Source organism: Bacillus rossius, chromosome 12 (assembly GCF_032445375.1).
Source record: "Bacillus rossius redtenbacheri isolate Brsri chromosome 12, Brsri_v3, whole genome shotgun sequence".
NCBI lineage: Eukaryota > Metazoa > Arthropoda > Insecta > Phasmatodea > Bacillidae > Bacillus > Bacillus rossius.
The window spans coordinates 14,260,374-14,281,444 of NC_086339.1; the positions used below are offsets into that span (position 1 = coordinate 14,260,374).

At 40.9% G+C, this 21,071-nt stretch overlaps 1 protein-coding gene across 1 annotated transcript in view; it reads right to left on the reverse strand.

The window, feature by feature from the left end:
* The window catches only part of LOC134537578 (monocarboxylate transporter 10), a 73,710-nt gene extending 52,639 nt beyond the window's left edge, over positions 1 to 21,071 (reverse strand). Inside the window, exons 1-2 of the mRNA XM_063378164.1 lie at positions 20,954 to 21,071; positions 20,275 to 20,643 (exon numbers count right to left, since the gene is read on the reverse strand). Coding sequence (XP_063234234.1) covers positions 20,275 to 20,479 — 205 coding nt within the window. The 5' untranslated portion in view covers positions 20,480 to 20,643; positions 20,954 to 21,071. The remainder of the gene's footprint in view (positions 1 to 20,274; positions 20,644 to 20,953) is intronic.

Genomic DNA, 21,071 nt, shown 5'->3' on the forward strand with positions numbered 1-21,071 from the left:
GCAGGACGCTCAGTTTGTTACTGTCGTCGACGGTGTATGGATCACCTAGTTTGTTTCTTCTGGTGCATAAGTCGCGTAATTGCCTGTTCTTGAGACTTCGATGGCATCTTTACCGACTTTAACGTCGTACTCGATGGAGGATGTACCATCGACTACGGGAATCATGACGTCGGCGCCGACGATGTTGGAGCAGATCCCGTTGGCATCGCCTCTGACAACACTGGAGGAGACTTCGATACGTGCTGTTCCACCATCAGCTGAAGTTTCATCAGCATTGAATACTTCAATTAATGAAGAGCGTACTTCGCATCAGTGCAAATACTGTGGTGCATCATTTACTATCACCTCAAATGCTCGCAGACATGAAAGAAGCGGTTGTTCTAATAATGTTCAAAGAATACAATTTCAGTGCAATAAGTGCAATAAACTAATTTCGCGTCTCGATAGTTTACATCGTCATTATAAAAAATGCTCCGAGACATATAATGAACATGGTTATTGATTTGACTCATGTGTTGTACCGGCTAATGAGACTATATATAAGTGCTATGAATTTCAGTCCGTCTCTGGCTGTGGTGATGAACGGATCGGATAGACATTTAAAGTCATGTAAAAGGCTTAGTCCGTACAATAAGAAGACTGTTTGAATCGAGGAATCCAAAAGGCTTTGGTAATTTGTCTGTGTATTTTTTTGTACTTGTAGTAGTGTATTGAATTTATGTAATAAATTTTTTTTAAAAGAACTTGTGGTGTTTTTATTTTCTCAAACTTAACACTTTTTTAGTATTTTTTTTAAATTAAAGTTGTTTTGTATCGGTCAGGGATCGAACCAAGGACCTTAGTCGATCCAATCAATCATTATATGGATTACTAATTTATTTAATGAATTTTGGATTTTTTCCCGCATCTCTAGCATTAAAATTACGAATTTCCAATATGGTAGTCTTGATGTCTGATAGGATGATGGTCGTAGAGGATTTAGAGTCTCTTTACGAAAGTTTAACATGGTTTATTGAAATTATTATTTTTTCATAAAATTAAACATTATTGCATCGATCGGGTATCGAATCGAGGACGGGAATCGATCGAATCAATATGTAAATTAATGAGTGATTTATTTAATGAATTTTGGAACTTTTCCCGAATTTCTAGCTAAATAATTACGGATTTTCAAGATGGCGGCCAAATTTCAAGATGGCGGGTGTCACAGTAATAAATGATTACTGCACTCTAGCGGATAAGAACTAAACTAACATGGTGTCAGCGCACTCTCGCCGACGATACATTGATGATGGCTTCCAGCATCAAAGACAAGATGGCGGACATGACATCATACTAGATGACGATATATATGCTTTGAAAAAAAGTGGTGGGAGTCAGTCTGCCTGCGTCCACCACGGGGGAAGGATCGGTCGCCATTTTTAATTTTTTTGCACCCACCGGGTTCGAACCGAGGACTCCGAACTCCGTGTCGTAAAAGTATATTTTTTATAAGTATTTTATTAAAATTTTATTATTTGAATTTTTTTTATAATTTTTAAAAAAAATTCATTAAAATCGGATAATAAATAAAAAAGTTAAAGATGGCGGCCGTAACGAAAAATGCAACGGTGACGTCATATTTCAAAATGGCGGACAACACATCGCCGGAATTTTCGAGAACACAATTACGTCATCCAATATGGCGGATCCAAGATGGCGGATCCAAAATGGCGGATCCAAGATGGCGGATCCAAAATGGCCGATGGGGTCAAGGTCAAGGTCAAGGTCACATCCATCCAAGATGGCCGCCGTGACGTCACAATCCAAGATGGCGGAAAACACCACAGACACCACACCCAGAACCCAGTCCCAGTATCCCCATTTGTATACTACTCTCGTCATGAAATGAAATCGCGAAATACAGGTGTCCCTAGCGATGGGGGTCCAATCTTAATCTTCTCGAATCCGAATATAGGTCTCAAGTGTCCAAAATAAATTAATGTACAATAAATGAAAGAAAAAAAACTAAATATTAACTATGGTGTTGAAACATTTAACCCTATTGTTTTATTCATGAACTACTACTAGGATATGTATGAAGGAAGAAAAAAAAAGACCTAGTACTTCAGAGGTTATCAGAGTTAATTTGTTTGGTTAACTTTATTTCCTCTAACATTATATATATATATATATATATATATATATATATATATATATATATATCCTTTTGCCTCGAATATCGAATCCTTCGAGTACTAAGGATATGATGGTATTTGAGGATGTGAGGGTTTTCTAATTGGACCTTCCCCAGTGTGAATGTGTGCAGTCCACCTTGAGACCGAGAGAACCGGTAATACTTCCGGATAACCGGTGATACTTGCCTGGCTGGTCACTTGCCGCGAGGTTGTGCCCCCCCCCCCCCCCCCCCCCGCCTAACACCGCCCCCGCCAAGAGACCGGAAAAATTCGCGGTTTAGATGGCCTTCACGATAGTCCACGTATTCCCCTGTACACTCGGGCAAGTAACGCAAGTTCATTGGCTGCCGACTTGTAAGTTGTCTCAGCTGGTTCGTCTGTGATTCGATCCTTCTTTGGTTGAGGGTTCATAAAGGGTTGAGATTCGTCCAGATGTAACAGTAAGCCAATAGCAAAATCATCTACAAGGTAGGTATATGCATTTGAATTTTAGCCTATCGCCGAATGAATCCGCGAATTTTTCCGGGCTCTACCCCCCCCCCCCCCCCCTCTTCCAACCGGAGGGGGGGGGGGGGCGGCGACTCTTGCGGCCCTGGGCCGAAGCCCCGGGCTGGGGGGGGGGGGAGAGGGGTGTTATATTCTCGTCTGGCCCTCGGCCCCCTTGGCGACGGACCAAGGACAGCAGAGCCCGAGTGCAGGCACCCGGGTGCAATGCACACCGGACTGGAAATAGACCCGCGCGGCCGGAGACGGTGACCATTCAGCGGCATGCTGGGTTCGACCACCCCCTCGCGCGCGTGCACGGTCTGAACCGGGAAGCCTACAACTCACGTGGTTTCGGTTCCCTGCAAGAATTTCCGAAGATTTCCAAAGTATTGACGTTTTGGTAATAACGCCACTTCAGACGCTAAATCAGAAGTTTCCAATGAAAACAAGCATGTTGTGACTGACCAAACCTAACCTAACCCTTCGGTTTTTTTTTTAAATTTCAATTTTTGAGAGAAATCTGAAGTTGCACGAACGTGGTAGGGAACCGAAACTACGTGAGTTGTAGGCTACCGGTCTGAACCACGGGACACTGTAACCTAGTTTGATTTGAAGTAGTTTCAGGCCCATCCGCTAGATGGCAGCTTTCATGATATGTTACTAACAAATCTACATCGATTTTTTTTGAGAAGTATTGCATCATACATTATCGGGCAAACAAACCAGTAAAACATTTATTCACATAACACAATTATTTTTTTACAAAACAATATCAAGTGGTTTTTTTTGCTGAGTTTAAATATTTTATACCAAGCTTATCATTACCAAAGACGAAACTTTGGATTTGAAACTTAAGCCGAAATTTATTTTGTTAGTAGTTATAGGCCCAACCATCAGATGGCGGCACGTATTACGCAAAACAGGGTTTCTGTTTTCACTGTAAGAGTCACACTTATATACCCCCCCCCCCCCCCCCCCCCAATTGCTCTATGGTCTGAATTCGTACGACAAAATTCGGCTGCAGGTTCATAAAGACAAACAATAAGTTGGAAAAAAATTAATCTGTACGATTTATGCTGGAATAAAAATAGCGTGACGGCGGCGACGAATGTTTCCAACCAATAACGTTCGATACATCTATGACGTCACCACGAACAAAATGGCGGACGCAACAGGATTCCCGATTTGCAGGGGCAGGCATTTTTTCGCGAGAAAAAAAAATCTTATCGCCTTTAAGACTCCAACAAAGTAGGTATACCCACACCAGCGGTTTCTTCCTTGTGATTGATAGCCGTCTGCGAGAGAAGTCGTTGCCCTATTTGACCGAGCCTTTCAGACACGTTTGCTTCCGCACTGCATTAACTGTTTTTGGTGTTCAAACAGTAGAGATTTACCTGAAAGAATCTCACCGAATAAAAAAACACAGACGATTTTACGGCCTTTTAGCTGTCAGCTGGTCTGAGAATCTTTTCGGGAAATATGCACGTCTCTACCGATTAGTAATAGATGATATTTCCATCACATCTCTGGCACGGCGTTTCTCAAACGCATGTAAGAATTTCGTTTTCGAAATATTGTTAAACTGGTACATTGGTGGTTCTATAATAAGGTACCGGAAAAAAATCGCGGATTAATTTCGCGATAGGATAAAAAAAATATTTTCCTCTAAGCTGTTTCCGCTATTGGCACACAGTTTCATAGGGAATACTCTTGGCCAATCAGAAACCCTCAATTAAAGAAGTGCCGTATCACAGGCTGCCAATTTGAAACGCCACACCAGTTGGTAGCCAATGAATAGGTGACATTTTTCTTAGGGTACATAAGATTGTGAAGTCTATCCTACAGGTAATGAAAACTGGAATTTTTGCGGTCCCTATCTATAATTATTTTTATATTTTTACGTTTTTGTTTACTAAATTTATTGGTGAAATTTCTGGAATGTTTTTTCACATAGCAAATTTTACAATTAAAAGTAAATACGAATTTAAAATATAATTTCTGAAACATCTCTATTTAAAAAAAAACTGCTAGCATTGATGGCTGTGGAATGTTTGGTGGCCACATTTGTTCTCCTACAGCATTTTTAATTTTAAATAAAAGTACCTACTAGATCTGTCGGTAAACGTACTAAAACACTAATAATTTAAAAAAAAAGTGTTAGACCCAGTAAGAAAGTACTATGATCTCCCTCACGCTTATATTGTAGACTAGTTCAGAGCAAATGGCTCAATATTGATAATATCCAGCTTGTTAACATTTAAATTCTCATTTTGTATATTTTCAATAATTTGTTTCAATTTTATTATTTATTTGTATAAGAACATAAAATAGTGTTTTTTTTTGACAGTATTTCTACAATTGTATACATTCTGAAAAAAATTCTAAACGCCAGTTATTATTTCACATTAGATACTATTAGTGGCAGTTGGTCAATAAGTATTAATATCAACACATTCTATTAATTATGTACTATGTTCGAACAGAGCCAACATTTAAATACTAAACGATATAAAAAAATTTATGGCAAAAAATAGTTGAAACCAAGTTGGCATTTTTCAGTTCAGTTTATACTTACAATACGTTGCTCTTGAAGCAATACAACAATAAAATGTATTTCCAAAATTATCATATCAAATTTTCCTTTACAAAATAATATAAAAAATCATTAAATTACAAGGTTGTGTCTAAAACATTTGTACTCTTTGGGTATATCTGGCAACATTGGACACTGAAACAAGGACAGCGCTAATGGCAGATATCGTGCATTGGAAAGAGAGAGTAAATGCCCATTAAAATGCACGCTGCAATATTTTAAGAGCGAGACCCGTCACACCGGCGGAGACTTTGGGTAAAAAGTCTGAGTTGTTAGGTAGGCCAAGGAGGAGTGGGTATCGGCGAGACCCTGGCCAAGGAGGTTGAAAAATCTCGTTGGGCGCGGCGTTTTTCACTACCCGTTCAAAAAATGTTGATCACGGAGTTGTTTGCGTGCCGATGCGGAGATCCGCGCACCAGCACCATTACGATGACTGACGTTTCTTGGAACAGTTGGCTCCGCCTGCTATTTGTCTGCGTCCGTCCGTTCCGACCAACGCGTTCCCATCCAAATACGAAGAATCCCAGCACGCAATACGCCGCTTACACTGTAAAAAATTTTCACCTTCAATTTACGAAGAACACTGGTTACACATTACTCAGGAATCTTCGTAAATTTACGAACGCTGAGACCACTTACTCTGAACACGAATCCAAAAAAATATATTTTTGGTGTACGTATTAACAAACCTTTCAAAAAATACTTGTTAAGAACAAACTTATTTTGTCCACGTGTTAGTTTAGCTTTGTTTATGGTGAAACATACAACTCGGAATTCAAATCTTAGAAGCTTTAATTATTTTTAAATTACGAAGAACTCTTAGTTTATTTGAGATTAATTATTCGTTGAAAAGTCTGTAAATTTATTGTAATATTTAACAGTGTAGTCAGAACTTCTCACTTAGACTGATCTTTGATATAGATAAGTTACTATTATTTCGCGTCATACACGGTAAGTTTTTTTGTAAATGAAACAGAAATATTAATGCAAAATTACAGATATTTTTACATTTGTACATTTACACGAAAACAACTGTATCACTGCAAAATAGTGTTCGAGGTAATACTGGGTTCGGATTCTCACCCGGGCATTTATGCTTTGTGTTGTCTCAGTGCCTCCAATAGTTAAAGTTATATGCAAACCGTTCCCTGAATAGCTTTCCAGTATAAACTTCGTGTGAGTTCAAAAAAAAAAGTTTCTAAACATCTGCTATACTTGAAAATTAGAGTCTTGTGGTTTCGAACAAGTTTTTGAAACTTCTAATAATCATCCAACTTAAGTATTTTGAAGTAAAAAATAAGTTAAGATTATTCTGTTAATACTTTAACATGAGTCATGTGAGTTAAAAATAAAGTTTCTAAACTTCTGCTAATGCTCCAAGAAGAGTCTTGTTAATTTTATCTTTGAAAGATTCATTTGTAGGGGTTTCTTTGTTCTGTTAGTCCATTTTCCTTGTTTTTCTTTGTTTGTTGACCATATTCCTGTTATGGAATATTATGTGTGGTGTTTATATCCTGTTGACAACAACAGCAATTTTTTGCTTCAATTTGTTTTTTTTTTTTTGTCTTTTGTGTTGTTTTATTATTTTTTTTTTGTAGTTTTCTTCCACAGACATACATGTGCTTTAGCAATGGCTAGAGACCGGAAAAATTCTCGAGTTCATTTCGCGATAGACTAAAATACAAATCTTTATACCTTAGTGCTGCCTCTGCTATTGGCTCACAACTCACCTGGATGACTCTGGACCAATGAGAAACACCCAACCAAAGCTTTATCGAATCACAGGCTGCTTCGCTGGAACGTCTCACAAGACAGCAGCCAATGAGTGGGTGGCATTTGACCGAGTGTACGTATAACTATGGAGTTCATCCTACAGGTCATTGAACCCGCGAATTTTTCCCCGGTCTCTAGCAATGGCGTATGTTCAAAAGCTTACATCGAGTCTTGTTGAGTTGCAGGTTCAAAGTTGTTAGTTCAGCTCGAGATCTCCGAGAATCTACCAAGAAGTTCGGGAGTTCGGGAACGGACCTTGTTCTTGAATTACGCGGGGACCTGGCGCTGGTTCCGAAGGTTCGAGAGCGACTGCGGCGAGGAAGGTCGACGTCGGGCCTTGGCGTGTCGCGAGTCGTCGCCTCGCCGGGTCCGCGGGGCCGGGGGGTCACCCCGCCCAGCCAGCGTGTCCGTCCTGGGACGCCAGCGCGACATAGGCTCTCACGACGGCTCTCACGGCGCTGTCGGCAGACACTGGGCGATTGAGGGGTCCCAGCGTGATGCGGGAGACTGGGGCAGGCGCCAGAAGTGATGACGACTCCACAGGGCTAAGGGAGCATCCAACTTTCTGGTCAGCTGAGTCCTGGTTGCGTATGCGGCGTATCCGCATCCATGCCCATGGGGGCCCCCAGCCTTAAAATCCTATTAGGCCATGAAGGCTGGGTTATCAAATAGGAGGAGAGATCCTCAAAACTTGTCGGCAGACACATGGCGGGTCGGATCTGCTGCCGGCTCTATTATCTTTGAAAAATTTGTGCAATGGGAGTGCGTGACTTGACGCGAGCTTTTGGAACATACGCCATCGCTATAGAGACATGCAAAATTCGCGGATTCATTTCGCGATAGGCTAGCATCAAAACAACTAGCTATACCTTCGTACCGCTTCTTCTGCGATTGGCCCACATTTTATCCGGGGAACTGTGAGCCAATGGGAATCACTACTAAACCAAGAAAGTGCCGAATTTATTACGGACAGCCTAGTTGAGACGTCTCACGCGTCAGTGGACAATGAACAGGTGTCATTTCAGCTAGTATTTAAAGGACTGTGGAGTCTATCCTAGAGGTCAATGAATCCGCGAATTTTGCATGTCTCTAGCCATTGCTAAGCACTTTTCTGTAGAAGAAAACTAAAAATACCCAAAAGACAAAAACACAAATTAAGCAAAAAAATTGCTGTTGTCAACAGGATATAAACACCACATAATATTCCATAACAATAATATGGTCAACAAACAAAGAAAAACAAAGAAAAATGGACTAAGAGAACGAAAAAAAAACCACAAATGATGACAGCACAAAAATATTGAACCCAAAAAAAATTTCAGCACAACAGTTGAAACGAGACAAAAACACGACAAAACGAAAAGACGAAACAAACACAATAGTTGCCGGCTCTAGTATACGAGACATGATCCAACAGGTTTGCGGAATGGGTGCAAGCACGCGATTACATAGCCTCTCCGCACCAAGTGGCAAATCCTCTGCCTCCACGTGGGCACCGCTGTTGGGGGGTGAATCGTGGTGACTATTGTTGGGATGGGCAGCCTCAACCTCTGGTCATAAGCATCGCCTTAACTGAAGAGGACAATGCCGGGCGCGTAACCCTGCCGCAGTCCATCCTCAGTTGCATGTATGGAACCAGAAATGGTGAATTGGCTGAATCTGCGGGCAACAGCAGATGCGTTTGAAGCCTTTCTGGGGGGTTCAACTGCCGAGCCTCGGTGTATTGGTCCCAAGGGCCCCATAGTGAATGGATCAGGCCTATGGTAATGGAAACGACCGAGAATGGCATCGGGCTTAAAAAAAAAGAGCTGTAAAGTGCTCGACTAGGTGTGATACGTTTCCCTAGTCCAGTGGTCGGGGGAGGTACCGGGGTAACCCCCGAGGCCCTCCAGCATGCGCACGGTTGGTCTGTCATGTCTAGCCAGGGCTTCCTGCGGTCGCCGCCGGATGAGTCCAGGCACGTCCGGGCCTTAATCGATTGTAAACCTGTCGGGCAGAGGTACGGCAGGTCGGAGGGTAGTCCGGGAGACGAGGACATCCAATGGAGTGACTCTAAAGAGTGGCGGTCGGTCAGCATGTTGGCGAACGGTCTTGTGCCGCATAGACACCAAGTTGGTAGTAGTACGGGAAGAATCCATGAAAGATTGAATGGTGTCCCGCTGAGGTTTTCTCCGAGGCCCTGGATTCTGATTGGACAGGACTCGTACTTGGTAGTGGTGCTCCGATCGCTTGGAGCAGGCTCCAAGGGTTCCCTAGCCCGATGCGGAGTCGACGTGGTGAGTGACGACACAGCTCCGGTACTAGCCTGGACAGCTGGCACAGGCTTGGATAGGCCTCCACCTGACCACGGGTTCACTGGGTGTTTTGAGTGGTCCCAGTGTGATGTGGGGGATCGGGGTAGGCGCCAGCAGTGCTGGTAAAGTCTTAGGGCTCAGGACACAGCCAACGAGGTACGTGGCTGAGGCAATGACTATGCTGGTGGCCCCAGCCGCTGGTCATCGCCGAACCTTCCCGATCAAAAAAAGAGGGAGTGATCCCTAGCAGTTCTGTTTAATTTATACAGCTGTGGAATGTAAAAAAAAAAACTAACTGGAATTTTTCCCACTCTACCCTGATAGGGCGCACATGTGAATGGATGCATTTTTCATCATCATCTTTGACCTATAACATCACCGTCACCATATTGTATTATGCCATTTTCTTCCACCATTTGTATTACATAATTTCCGCTCGCCAGCTTGGACTATGAAATCTTTACCTTATTACCTATTACATCACTTCTGCTATCTTGGACTATGTAAAATTCGCTTTTGACTTATGACATTACCACCACCATTTTGGATTACATCATCATAAACTTTTGACCAATGGCATCTTCACCGACATCTTGGATTATGTCGTCATTACCTTTGAACTTGGATGATGAAGAATGCCGGCCGTAGGTCGGAACAATCTGTCGGCCTACCACGGGACACAGCCAACTGTCTGATTAGATGAGTGAGGCATGGGGGTTAAGGTGATGACTTCGATCAAGCTGAGGCTCTAACACCTTCCTGATCAAAGGGGGGAAGTAATCCCTGGACAGCTCTGTCGTAATTTTGCTTGCTCTGGAATTAATAAAAGGATCTGTGAGCCACTCCCAAGCTACCCTTATAGGTAGAGACCGGAAAAATTCGCGGATTCATTTAGCGATACGCTAAAATTCAAATACTTATACCTTTAAGCTGCTTTTGTTATTGGTTCACTGTTCATCTGGACGACTCTGGGCCAATGGGGAATACTCAACCAAAGAAGTATTGTATCACAAGCAAACTAGTTGAGACGACTCACAAGTCAGCAGCCGATGAACAGGCGTTATTTTCCCGGGTATACTGAGGACTGTGTAGCCTATCTTGAAGGACATCGAAACTGCAAATTTTTCCAGTCCCTACTTATAGGGCGCACATGTGGGAGGACTGGTGGAGGCTGTCGACCAAAAGGTTGGAACAAAGCTGTCGGACTACCGCGACTAAGACTACCTCGAGAGCTCCGCTTAGCTCCCGTCACACTGCATTTGGAGGGCATTGTTTCCGTGATCTCGACAAAACTTAAGCGTAAAACATTTTCGGCGATTTTCAAAGAATTTACACCGTGCTATTTATTTAAAAAAAAATATTGTTGATATAACTTTACACATATTTGTAAATTTTTACATTTACATGAAAACAAACTGTATTACTACAAAATTGTGTTCGCAGTAATACTGAGTTCGGATTCTTTCCCGGGCATTTATGCTTTGGGGTGTCCCAGTAACTCCACTACTTAAAGCTATTTGTAAGTATTAAACTGCACAGCAAAACAAAACAAAATAAAATAGTTGAAGATTCTATTATATTTCCATGGTTTTTTAAAAAAATATGCTTGAATGATACATCAGTTAAAATATAAAATTATGCGCTAATTTCCGTAATAAATACTCAAGTTTTCTCAGTACTATCTGGAAAAAAAATTATTTCATATTTGCAAGAATAACCATAGCCATGTGTTGTATAATGTTATCTTCTCTTGTAGTATGACAAACCATAACTTGGTAATTGGTTTCAAAATGAATCTTTTGTAAAATTACAGAAAACTTTTTTCTGTATACGTAGATCGCGTAGGGGTTTCGCCGTCGCCCAATCCTGCATAATTGTGATCCGTTCCGTATTTCCCATCTTACAGCTTAGGCCCTACTTGAAATTTGTAACTTTCTGTTAGTGTGTCGTTGCCCTTCCATTGTCTAATTAATGACGTGAGTTCGTATCGATGCTATGTTGGTTGCTATTGTTCTGTTATCTCGTCTCGTTATCAACTGAGTTCCAAAATAAATAAACGCATTCACCCGCAACCAGTAGATTCGATTTAGGTACAAACATTTACATGTCCAAAGTTGTTGCTAACCTTGACTGCAACGTAATGTGCTCATGCATTTATTTAAATCGTCTGTTTTATAGTGTACTTTCGTTTGGTTAGTCTAATCTTCGGCTTATCTAACCTTAAAAGTGAACACGTGTCATTAACTAGGTCGTAAAAATAAATTTTCAACTTTTAATAACTAAATAATAAATCAACAGGAAAATTTCATGAACTTAGTGACTATGAGATAGACTTCAAATTCATATACGTGTATTTGCATCGAGTAAGAATCCCTGAAAGGTAGAGACATGAAAAATTCGCAGATTCATTTCGCGATAGGCTAAAAAATTCAAGTAGTTATTATAATTGCTGCTTCTACTTTTACGTGGACATCTGATAATAATTCCTTTCAACCACTGCAAAAAATTCTGCTTAAATATAGTTCTAACCGACAATACATTGGAATTAGTAGATCCATATGGTAATGTTTTATTGGCCGAAAGAAAACCCTCAGCAAGATTCCAAAAGTTGATGATCAAGGTCTTAATGCCCCAAAGGATTGCGTTTTTGTTATTTTAAGGAATTTAACCCTCGGCGAAGAAAATTAATCTTCTATGAGGAAAATTAAGCCTCCGGATTATTTCAGGAAACAACCAACGCGTGGTTTATAAGCCCAAAAACCTAAAAAAGATGTTTGCTTTTTTTTTGTTTATGATTAATTAGGATTAAAAAAATTGCGAGAACGCAAACAACGCTGAAATATAGTGGTGCATGTCTTGGGTGTAGTTACGTATAGAGACCGGGAAAATTCGTGGATTCATTTCTTGATATGCTAACATTCAAATAATTATACCTTTGTGCTGCTTCTGACATTGGTTCATTTTTAATCTGGAGGACCGTGGGCCAATAAGAGACCCTCAATAATATAAGTATCGCCATCGCCATCGCGCTGTTCCCGCGAGAACTCGCCGCTCTGGGAACTATCGAGAGAAGAAATCTGAAAAAAAAAAAAAAAAAAAAGACGAGTTACGGGCGCCGGCCTGGGCCACCTTGACCCGACGTCTGTTCGTTGACGGGCGCAGATAGCTCTCACCGCGATAACAGCTCTGACAGCACTGCTGGTCCGGAGAGACAACGTGTGGCGAAGTTGCCAGGGGCAATCTTTCACAGGGCGCGCAAAAATGGAGGATATTATAACAACCGAAAGACGCCATATCGATCTCAACCGTTTTTATTCCATAACTAGGGCCATGCATATTTCGCGAAAAGATTCCGAGATTAGTTATGAGTTAAAACACTGTAGTACCGTCTGTGTTTCGTGATTGGGTGAGTTTATTTCAGGCTCATGTCGATTGCTACAACACCAATAACAGTAATTCAGTGCGGAAAACGCGTCCTGAGTGGCTCGGTCAGATAAGGCAACGACTTCTCTCGCAGACGGTCGCCAATCATAAGGAAGAAACAGCTTGAGTGGGCATAACATATTGCAGTTTAATGAGCGTTCAGATATATTCGCGAAAAATGCTTACCCCTAGCCATAACATATATTTTTTAATATTTTAATACTGAATATTCAAATTTTGTTGATTATATAAAGATTTACGAACGTGGTGCTATATTTTAAGTATTTTTCAATCCTAAAGTAGCAGTCCAATAGATACATGAAGACAAAGTTAACCTGAAACATTTTAAAACACATATTATAACACTAAGTACATATATATGGTTGAAAGCATAGACATATGTCTGAAAATACTTCCTACAAACAAACCATAGCCTTATTGAACCGATACAACATTTTAGATTTAACAGTAAAAATTTAATCACAATATTATTTTATTCAACGTGGCATCGAGTAAATTTTTGTGTCTCTACAGTATGACGAACACTCTGCTATTTCTACAGTTCAATGTTAACTAAGGATTGTCAAAATTGTATAGAGTATTTTAAAATATTCCAAGATGGCGGATTCAAGATGGATGCCGCGGAATCCTGGTTACACATTTCCGTACCATGCGAATTCCGTTCCATCCACGAAATTACTCCTGCCAATCGCCGTATACTGAGAGTTAAAATGTTTACACAATCAAAAGTATATGGATTGAATTTAGTACATATTTGGGCATTTGAGACTCTAAGGTCTAAGAGATAGCAAGAAGACTGGAATTCAAACATACACATACGCGTCTGTGCGATAAGAATAACATTCTAAACACTGACTTTCGGGGAAAACCTTCAATCAGTTGGCCGATAAGGTAAAATAAACACAAAATATCTAAACTAAGAGAGTGCACAAGCAAACTAGTCATGTAGCCAATGTTATTGCACATAGGTATGAATCATTATATTCAATTTTTTTTCTTTACTATAGTAATTTATTTTAAAAATAGCTGAAGTACGCGGCGCTGTCTGACAAGTCTGGAGGACATACGTTTGAAGGACGGGATATTTTGGAAATTTTGTTATTTAACGCCCCGCAACGCTCCTTGGGGACCGATTTTTTTTTGTAAAATCCTTTCTTAGCGGATGACTACTTATCAAAAGGAATACACGTGCCAAATTTCATGTCTGTAGGTATTACAGCTCCCGAGAATTCGTGATGAGTGAGTCATTGAATGATATTTCGCTCCATACAACTTTCAAACCCTGTTTAACCCCCTTATGGGATTAATTTTCAAAAATCCTTTCTTTGTGTATACTTAAGCCATTTAGGGAACTAACTCCCTCCTATGCTAAATGTCATTCTTCTAGACCCACAGGTTAAAGCTGTGCGTTGTCTGCTTATTAAGTAGATGTCAAGAGTTAGCATACGTAATTAATTAAACTTATTTAACTCTGATGTTTATTTTGTTTCAAAAAAAAACTTTTAAAAGTAAGTTTTAAAAAAACAATATGGAAACAGCTTAAAAATTAAAAAAAAAGAATAATACGATACGATTTGACACGCAGAAAACGTGCAGACATTTTGAGGTATACATTCCATACGTCCGACCGTCAGAAGTACGCAGGTACCAAACTTTTAGATTTTTCGGGCCATCGCATTGGCTGGAGGTCACGTTATTGACGGGCGGATGACGGAAGGACGGACTATTGTAACTCCGGCTTAAGCTGTTCAGTTATACCTAGAGACCGGAAAAATTCGGGGGTTCAATGACCTCCATGTTAGACTCCAATATCCTCTACACACTCGGGCAAATGCCAACTGTTCATTGGCTGCTGACTTGTGAGTCGTCTCGACTGGGTGGCCTGTGATTCGACACTTCTATGAGTGAGGGTCTCTTATTGGCCCTCAGTCTTCCAGATTAACAGTGAACCAATGGCAGAAGCAGCACTAAGGTATAATTATTTGAATTTTAGCATAACACGAAAAGAATCCGCGAATTTTTCAGGTCTCTAGTTATACCGTCTGGCGCGCGGTCTAAATCCATATCAATTTCGCGAGACGAACTTAAGCCTTAAAACCGGGCGCGGCAACCAATCAGCGAACGACTGAGGTACGAGGGGTAATACACGTCCAATCAACCCTGTGGCCAACCAGAAGTCCAAGAAAGCCATATAATCTTTCGGCTGTCGGCGATCTCTAAACCCCGCCCGTCCCGTTAACGAGGCCGTCGTTAAGAAAACATCGCCGCCGGAGCTTCCAGCTAAATCAAAGCACAGCTTTGAAGCGGACAATCTGTGCGAGCACAGCTAAGTTATCTTATCTCGCGGTCCATCTGCAGTAGTCCGAAACTGTGGGTGGTCCGTGTCCCCATCCTAATGTGAATGATGTCACATTGTCACACGGAAAAACTGCCTTCTCCACAACTGCGATGTCCGATACTACTGATTTCCAAAGTAGTCACTCACCAGAGCGCAGTGAATACATCACGCCGGAAATGATTTTTTTAAAAATTGTTTTCATCTATTGTTTTCGTGCATTGTAAGTTAGTACGCAGCCAGCTAAGTCTTGAATATTCAGTTAACTTGTGAAGGTTGTGATCATTTATTATTTATGAGTTCTAAGAAGCACTCTGCATAAATGAATTCGTTTCAGCACTAATATTTTTTTTTTTCTTCGTCTTGGTCTTCTCGTTCCTACCACATCGTCCGTTTTTTTTCTGTTTGATTTTTTTTCCCCTTCTAAACGGGAATCGGAAACAAAAAAAATATATCACGAGTGTTCTTTTTCTAAGCTACCAGAAGGACATTGGTCCAGTGGTGGTGGGGGGGAGGAGGGGAAGTTCAAGTTGAACAAGGACAATGGAGATACGGACCATCGCCCACACAGCTCATGACGTCAGCGGGTCACGTGGACCAATCACCGTCGGACGCGATTCAGGACGTCGCGATAATTTTTTCCTAACCTAACTAAAAACTAAGTGTGTTTGGGAGGGGTCCGGGTTAGGGAGGGACCTAAGTGCGTCTCAGGCCGAAAGCCTATCACGCCTTAGTCATGCTGGGATTAGCCATGCAGGGAGAGGGTCACATGCATCGTGTGCTATAGGAGGGGATTGGCCGGCCATGGCAGCGATTGTTGCCATGACTAACTCCCCTCACTCTTATCTCTAGTCTAAACTACTAGTTAAGTTGGGCCCCGGGTAAAACCTGCATAGACGCAGGGAAAACCCTGGGCGCATTCATGCGGGATGCAAGTTTGCATGCATTAAGTGTAGGAAAGTACAGGAGACAGAGGATGGTCTGGATGAAGAGTTGGCCAGAGTAGAAAGAGTCTACCACGCGGGGGTTGGGAGGACGTCGAAATTGCAGACGGGCCGTCATGGGCAGCGCATCGGGTACCCCGGGGGTTTAGCCCGCGCGCTCACGTGCGCAGCCCCGGGCCATGTGGCGGTCACTGCGGCCTTCCGGAGCGGCTCTGAAGGCCCCCGCCCACCCGGGCACACGCACGCGGTGCGCAGAGCTCCAGGAAAAACAACGCGATTTCAAAACTACTCAACACATCCGAGTGGGATCTGTTTACGAAAACCATTTAAGAGTTCTCTGAGGACCGAAAAGTACTTTTGATTTCGGATTAAGTTTTTAAACTGTATTTCTAGAAGAGTTAAAAAAAATGGCTAAAACGCATGTTTTCAGAATCATTTTTTAACGTAAAAAAAAATTGGTTGTCTGTAAAGTTGGTCTACGGAAGATAGTTTAACGTGACGTCATAACAAAACAATGATTAAATGATTGCATTCTTTTATAAATAAAATTGAATCATTTTTATTGAATTATCACTATTTTGTATGGATACAAAGAAGGAGTGAAATGAAATCTACAATTTAATTGATAAATTTACTTCTATTTGCACTCATTAATTCAAATATGTTTATTACTTTTACGAAGAGATTATTTTAACTATAATTTTTATACATGTTTGTTATTTAACTTCTTCCAATCTGTGTTATTCTGTTAAGGATAGGACGATGATAGGAAAAGTAGGAAACGAATGGGAGTGTTTCAAATTTAATGTGCCTTGAAAAAGTCAAATCGATGGTTGTTCCAATCGAGTGGAAGAGAGATAGATGCGGCGCAAGCGTACAATGAGCGTAACAGGACACAGCGTAACGGGACAATCTGCGTAACGGAGCACTTTTTCGTGCGTGCAGCCGGCGTTCATCGATTTATTAGACGTTGTCACGTCAAAAACAGTACAGATTCTTGAAAGCACTTAAGGGCCTTGCATTACACCTTTATCTTCATTTCTCTGCCATATAATGTCACGGTCACCGCTCAAATTTAACAGTTTTCCCGTTAAGACGATAAGACTGCGCGCCAGTCCAGAGCCTTGCGCTTAGAGAGGAGACACCGCGCTAGAAATACCAGCGAGCGTCGCGCTTATCATCCCGCCTCACTAACACACATACACCCCTGACGAGGCGGGGTCGAGCCGGGTGGTCGCCAGCAGCGGAGAGAGAGCTGTTGTACGCTCTTGGACACATCGTTAGCTTGCGCGATGGAAGTTATCACACAGAAGGAAAAAAAAAAAAATCTGTACTTTTACAAACGATTCCCTTGAACAAACCAGCTGCCAAGAAATAGTTTGTAACATTACAAGAATGATATACAACATATGGGTGTAATGATTTTTGCACATCCTAAATACTTTTTTTCTCGAGATAATACGGAGTTTAATATTTTAATTGATGTTAAATTAAAGCACTTTTTTTTTAAACCGTGGAAAAGGTAATAAAAAAATTAACTTTATTTTCTTGTATCATGCTTATTATGGGCGCAGTTAACACTGGAAAAGTATTCAGGAAAAAGTCTGCAAATAACTTTAACCATAATGGCGGTTACTGGGAAAACACAAAGCGTAAACACTCGAGTAAGGATTTTCGAATCCGGTAGTACTGCGAACGTCCGTGTAAATGTACAAATTTACAAATGCCTGTAATTTTACTTGGATATTTCTGTTCCATTTACAAAAACAAATTGGTTGTCTGTAAAGTCGGTTTACGGACGATAGTTTAACGTGACAACGTCATAAAAAAACATTGATGAAATGATTGCATACTTTTATGAATAAAATTGAATCATTTTTATTTTAATAATAAAAGAATAAATACTTGAAATATACTAGTAATCAGATTTTTAAAATACAAGAATAATTAAAATTTATTGCCGAAATTGTTGTTGTAATAAGCAATGAAAACCACATTAACTTTTTCACTTCACTTTATAAACAGTCGAGTGGAAGAGAGATAGATGCGGCGCAAGTGTACGATGAGCGTAACGGGACACAGCGTAACGGAACAATGTGCGTAACGGGACACTTTTTCGTGCGTGCAGCCGGCGTTCATCGATTTATTAGACGTTGTCACGTCAAAAAAAAAAAAAAAAGGAACAAAAATACAGCGTAGATGTTCAGCCCTGGACATGTCAGCCGCGTTGCTAAACCCGAAACGTTAGTAAACAGTTGACGAGCGCCTGCCGACTCAAGTCCCTAGGGGGCCGAGGTCGTCGATTGACTAAACATTATCCAATCACAAGTCCAAGGACACTCATTTTCCATCGCTTCGCCTGTTGCGTTTACGGTGACATTCGAGGCCAGCACGCACGATTGTTTATTAAAATTTATCCTCCCCCCCCCTCCACCTACACTACCAACCTTCCCAAATCGTATTCCGAGCCCGCGTTGCGAAATGCGACAAATCTGGCGTCAAACTGTATCGACGTGAAATTACACACACCCGTTTGCGTTTGCGTGTCCCGGACACATTCGCGGTTGTTATTTTTTTTTTTTTTTTTTTTTTTTTTGTGAGCTGATAAATTTGAGCAAGTTATTGAAGTGAAAAGTATCTGCAGCCGACAGACAGGGCCATACATAGAAAGAAGCCAAGGGCACAGACGCTTTAAAATGTTTGGACCTCCCCTCCCCTCCCCCCACCCGGTTACTCAATGTACAACTTTTTGAACTCTACAATTAAAAAAAAAATCTTAAACTCGTAAACATTACCACGGCCATGGCTGAAAATGTGATATGCGCGTATCATCTAACTTGTAAGATCAAATGTATTGTATTAACAATGTCGAAACTGAACACTCACCCCCCCCCCCCCCCCCTCCTTTTCTCCTCCCTCTTAAAAGTTGAGCGAGGGGATACTAATTCTTTTTCGAAACCTCTGAGGATATTTGCAATATGCTCTAAAATAAACGCACGTAAAATGGCAAATTTAGTGTTGTAAACAATATACCAATCCATTTTTTTCAGGTGTTGAAGATAAACTTTAATCGAAAAAAAAATACGTATCGTATCTTAACTATCATTCACACATTATTTCATTCTTAGATTCCTCTGTAGTATTGGCCATTAGTAAATAAATGTCTACTTACAAGGCATAAATTTAATGTGTTTCAAATATTTGCATAGGTACCCTACAAATTTGATATCCCTCTATCTGTGAAGTTTCACTTTTACCGCGTTTGGTGGACACGCATGATTTTTTTTTTTACTGTCTTAGGAATGGTATGGTCTTCGTGAGAAAATGAATAACTATAAAATGCAATAGTTTTATTTAATTTTAGTTTTACTTCTTTATTGTCAGCCTCGATTTCGGATGCTTTTCAGAACGTTATTAGCACTCAGTTGCTTGATGCATATTATTTTGTTCATGATAAATCATGATTCCTTTTGATAAAATTTAATAAAACATATATATACACTTAAATTTATACCAAAAATAATTTCATTACAATAAATTAAATGTAAAGTTTTCTTTATCTTTAAAATGTCTTAATAACTTTTCAAACTAAACGGCAGTAAATATTTTAAGAGCTATTTGATGGGATGCATGGCAGTCAGGAGGCCTTTTATCAATATAAAAATATTACAGGCAAAAATTCCTGTAAAAATTTACTATAATTATAAATATAATTATAATTATATATATATATATATATATACCAACCGACAGATCATTAGTTCCGAAGAAATCCAATTGTGGCTAATCTGTACTCCAGAAGCCTTTAGAATGAAAACAAGGAAGAACAGTGATATTTTCGAAGGCCTACCTGCCGTTTTGACCAATTCATTAAAACTGAAAAGTGTTTAAAATGCCGATGATATATTTAATGGCTACTTCATGTATGTTTGCGGTATATGTACAAATATTTAAAGGCTCTTTGAGTGTAGCCTACCTACCTGTATTTTATTATTTTTATTTAAGAGATATAACTAATAGCGGACATGTCTTACATTTAGAAAGCTTCCATTTAAGACCATTCGCTTGTTCTTGCCAGTTTACTTTTTATTCTTTTGTTAGTAGTTAGATAGGATTTGAATTTATTTTTTGTTTGTATTGTGGTGTATTGGTTTCTCAAGACTATTCGCAACAATGACCGCGAAAGACTTAAAAAAAACGTATTTCTCTGCTGCCGGGCTCCACTCACAGGCTTTGGACGCGGCGTCGGGCACGCCTTGCAGCACGAGGCGCTCGTGCAGGCGCACGTACACCACGCTGTACGTGTTGATGACGCCGAACAGGAGGCCGTTGCACAGGAAGCTGGCCGCCGCCACCAGCCAGGCGTGCGTGCCGCCGTCGGGCGGCGGTTCCGCCGGCTGCCTCCGTCCCGTGCCGCCGCCCTCGCGGTCCATTGTTGAAGCCTGAACTCCCTGACCCGGCGTGGTCGCGTGCACAGAAGAGTCTAGCGACAGCAACTACCTTCCTGCAACTGCCGCACCGCTAACGCTCGTTCCGGGGCCGGCTGCCGCATCGCTCACGCTCGTTCCGGGGCCGGCGGCACGATCATATATGTCATCTGAAACTTCCATTCGTTAAATATGGCCTCGTGGCTGAACGCTTAGCGGCGCTATCATCTAATCGTATGGTTGCCGGTTCGAATCCCGGCAGGTGCGAATTTTTTTTGTACTTGTAAAAATAAATACGAGCACGTATAATTTCAAAAGTAATAAATATATTTGAATAATGAATGCAAATAAAAGTAAATTTATTAATTAAATTGTAATTTTTAGATAAGGACATGATAACTAATGGTCAATTAGGTTAGGTTAGCTACATTATAAATACTTTAAAACTTTGTGGACGGTTGATTTGGTTAGGATAGTTACATTAAAGATACTTGGAAATCAAACATCCAGGGGGTAGGCGCTCCCGATCGGCCAACTTCGGAGAGGATCGGCATTTGCTGCCAGTTGCAGGACGGTAGCATTGCTGTCGCTAGACTCT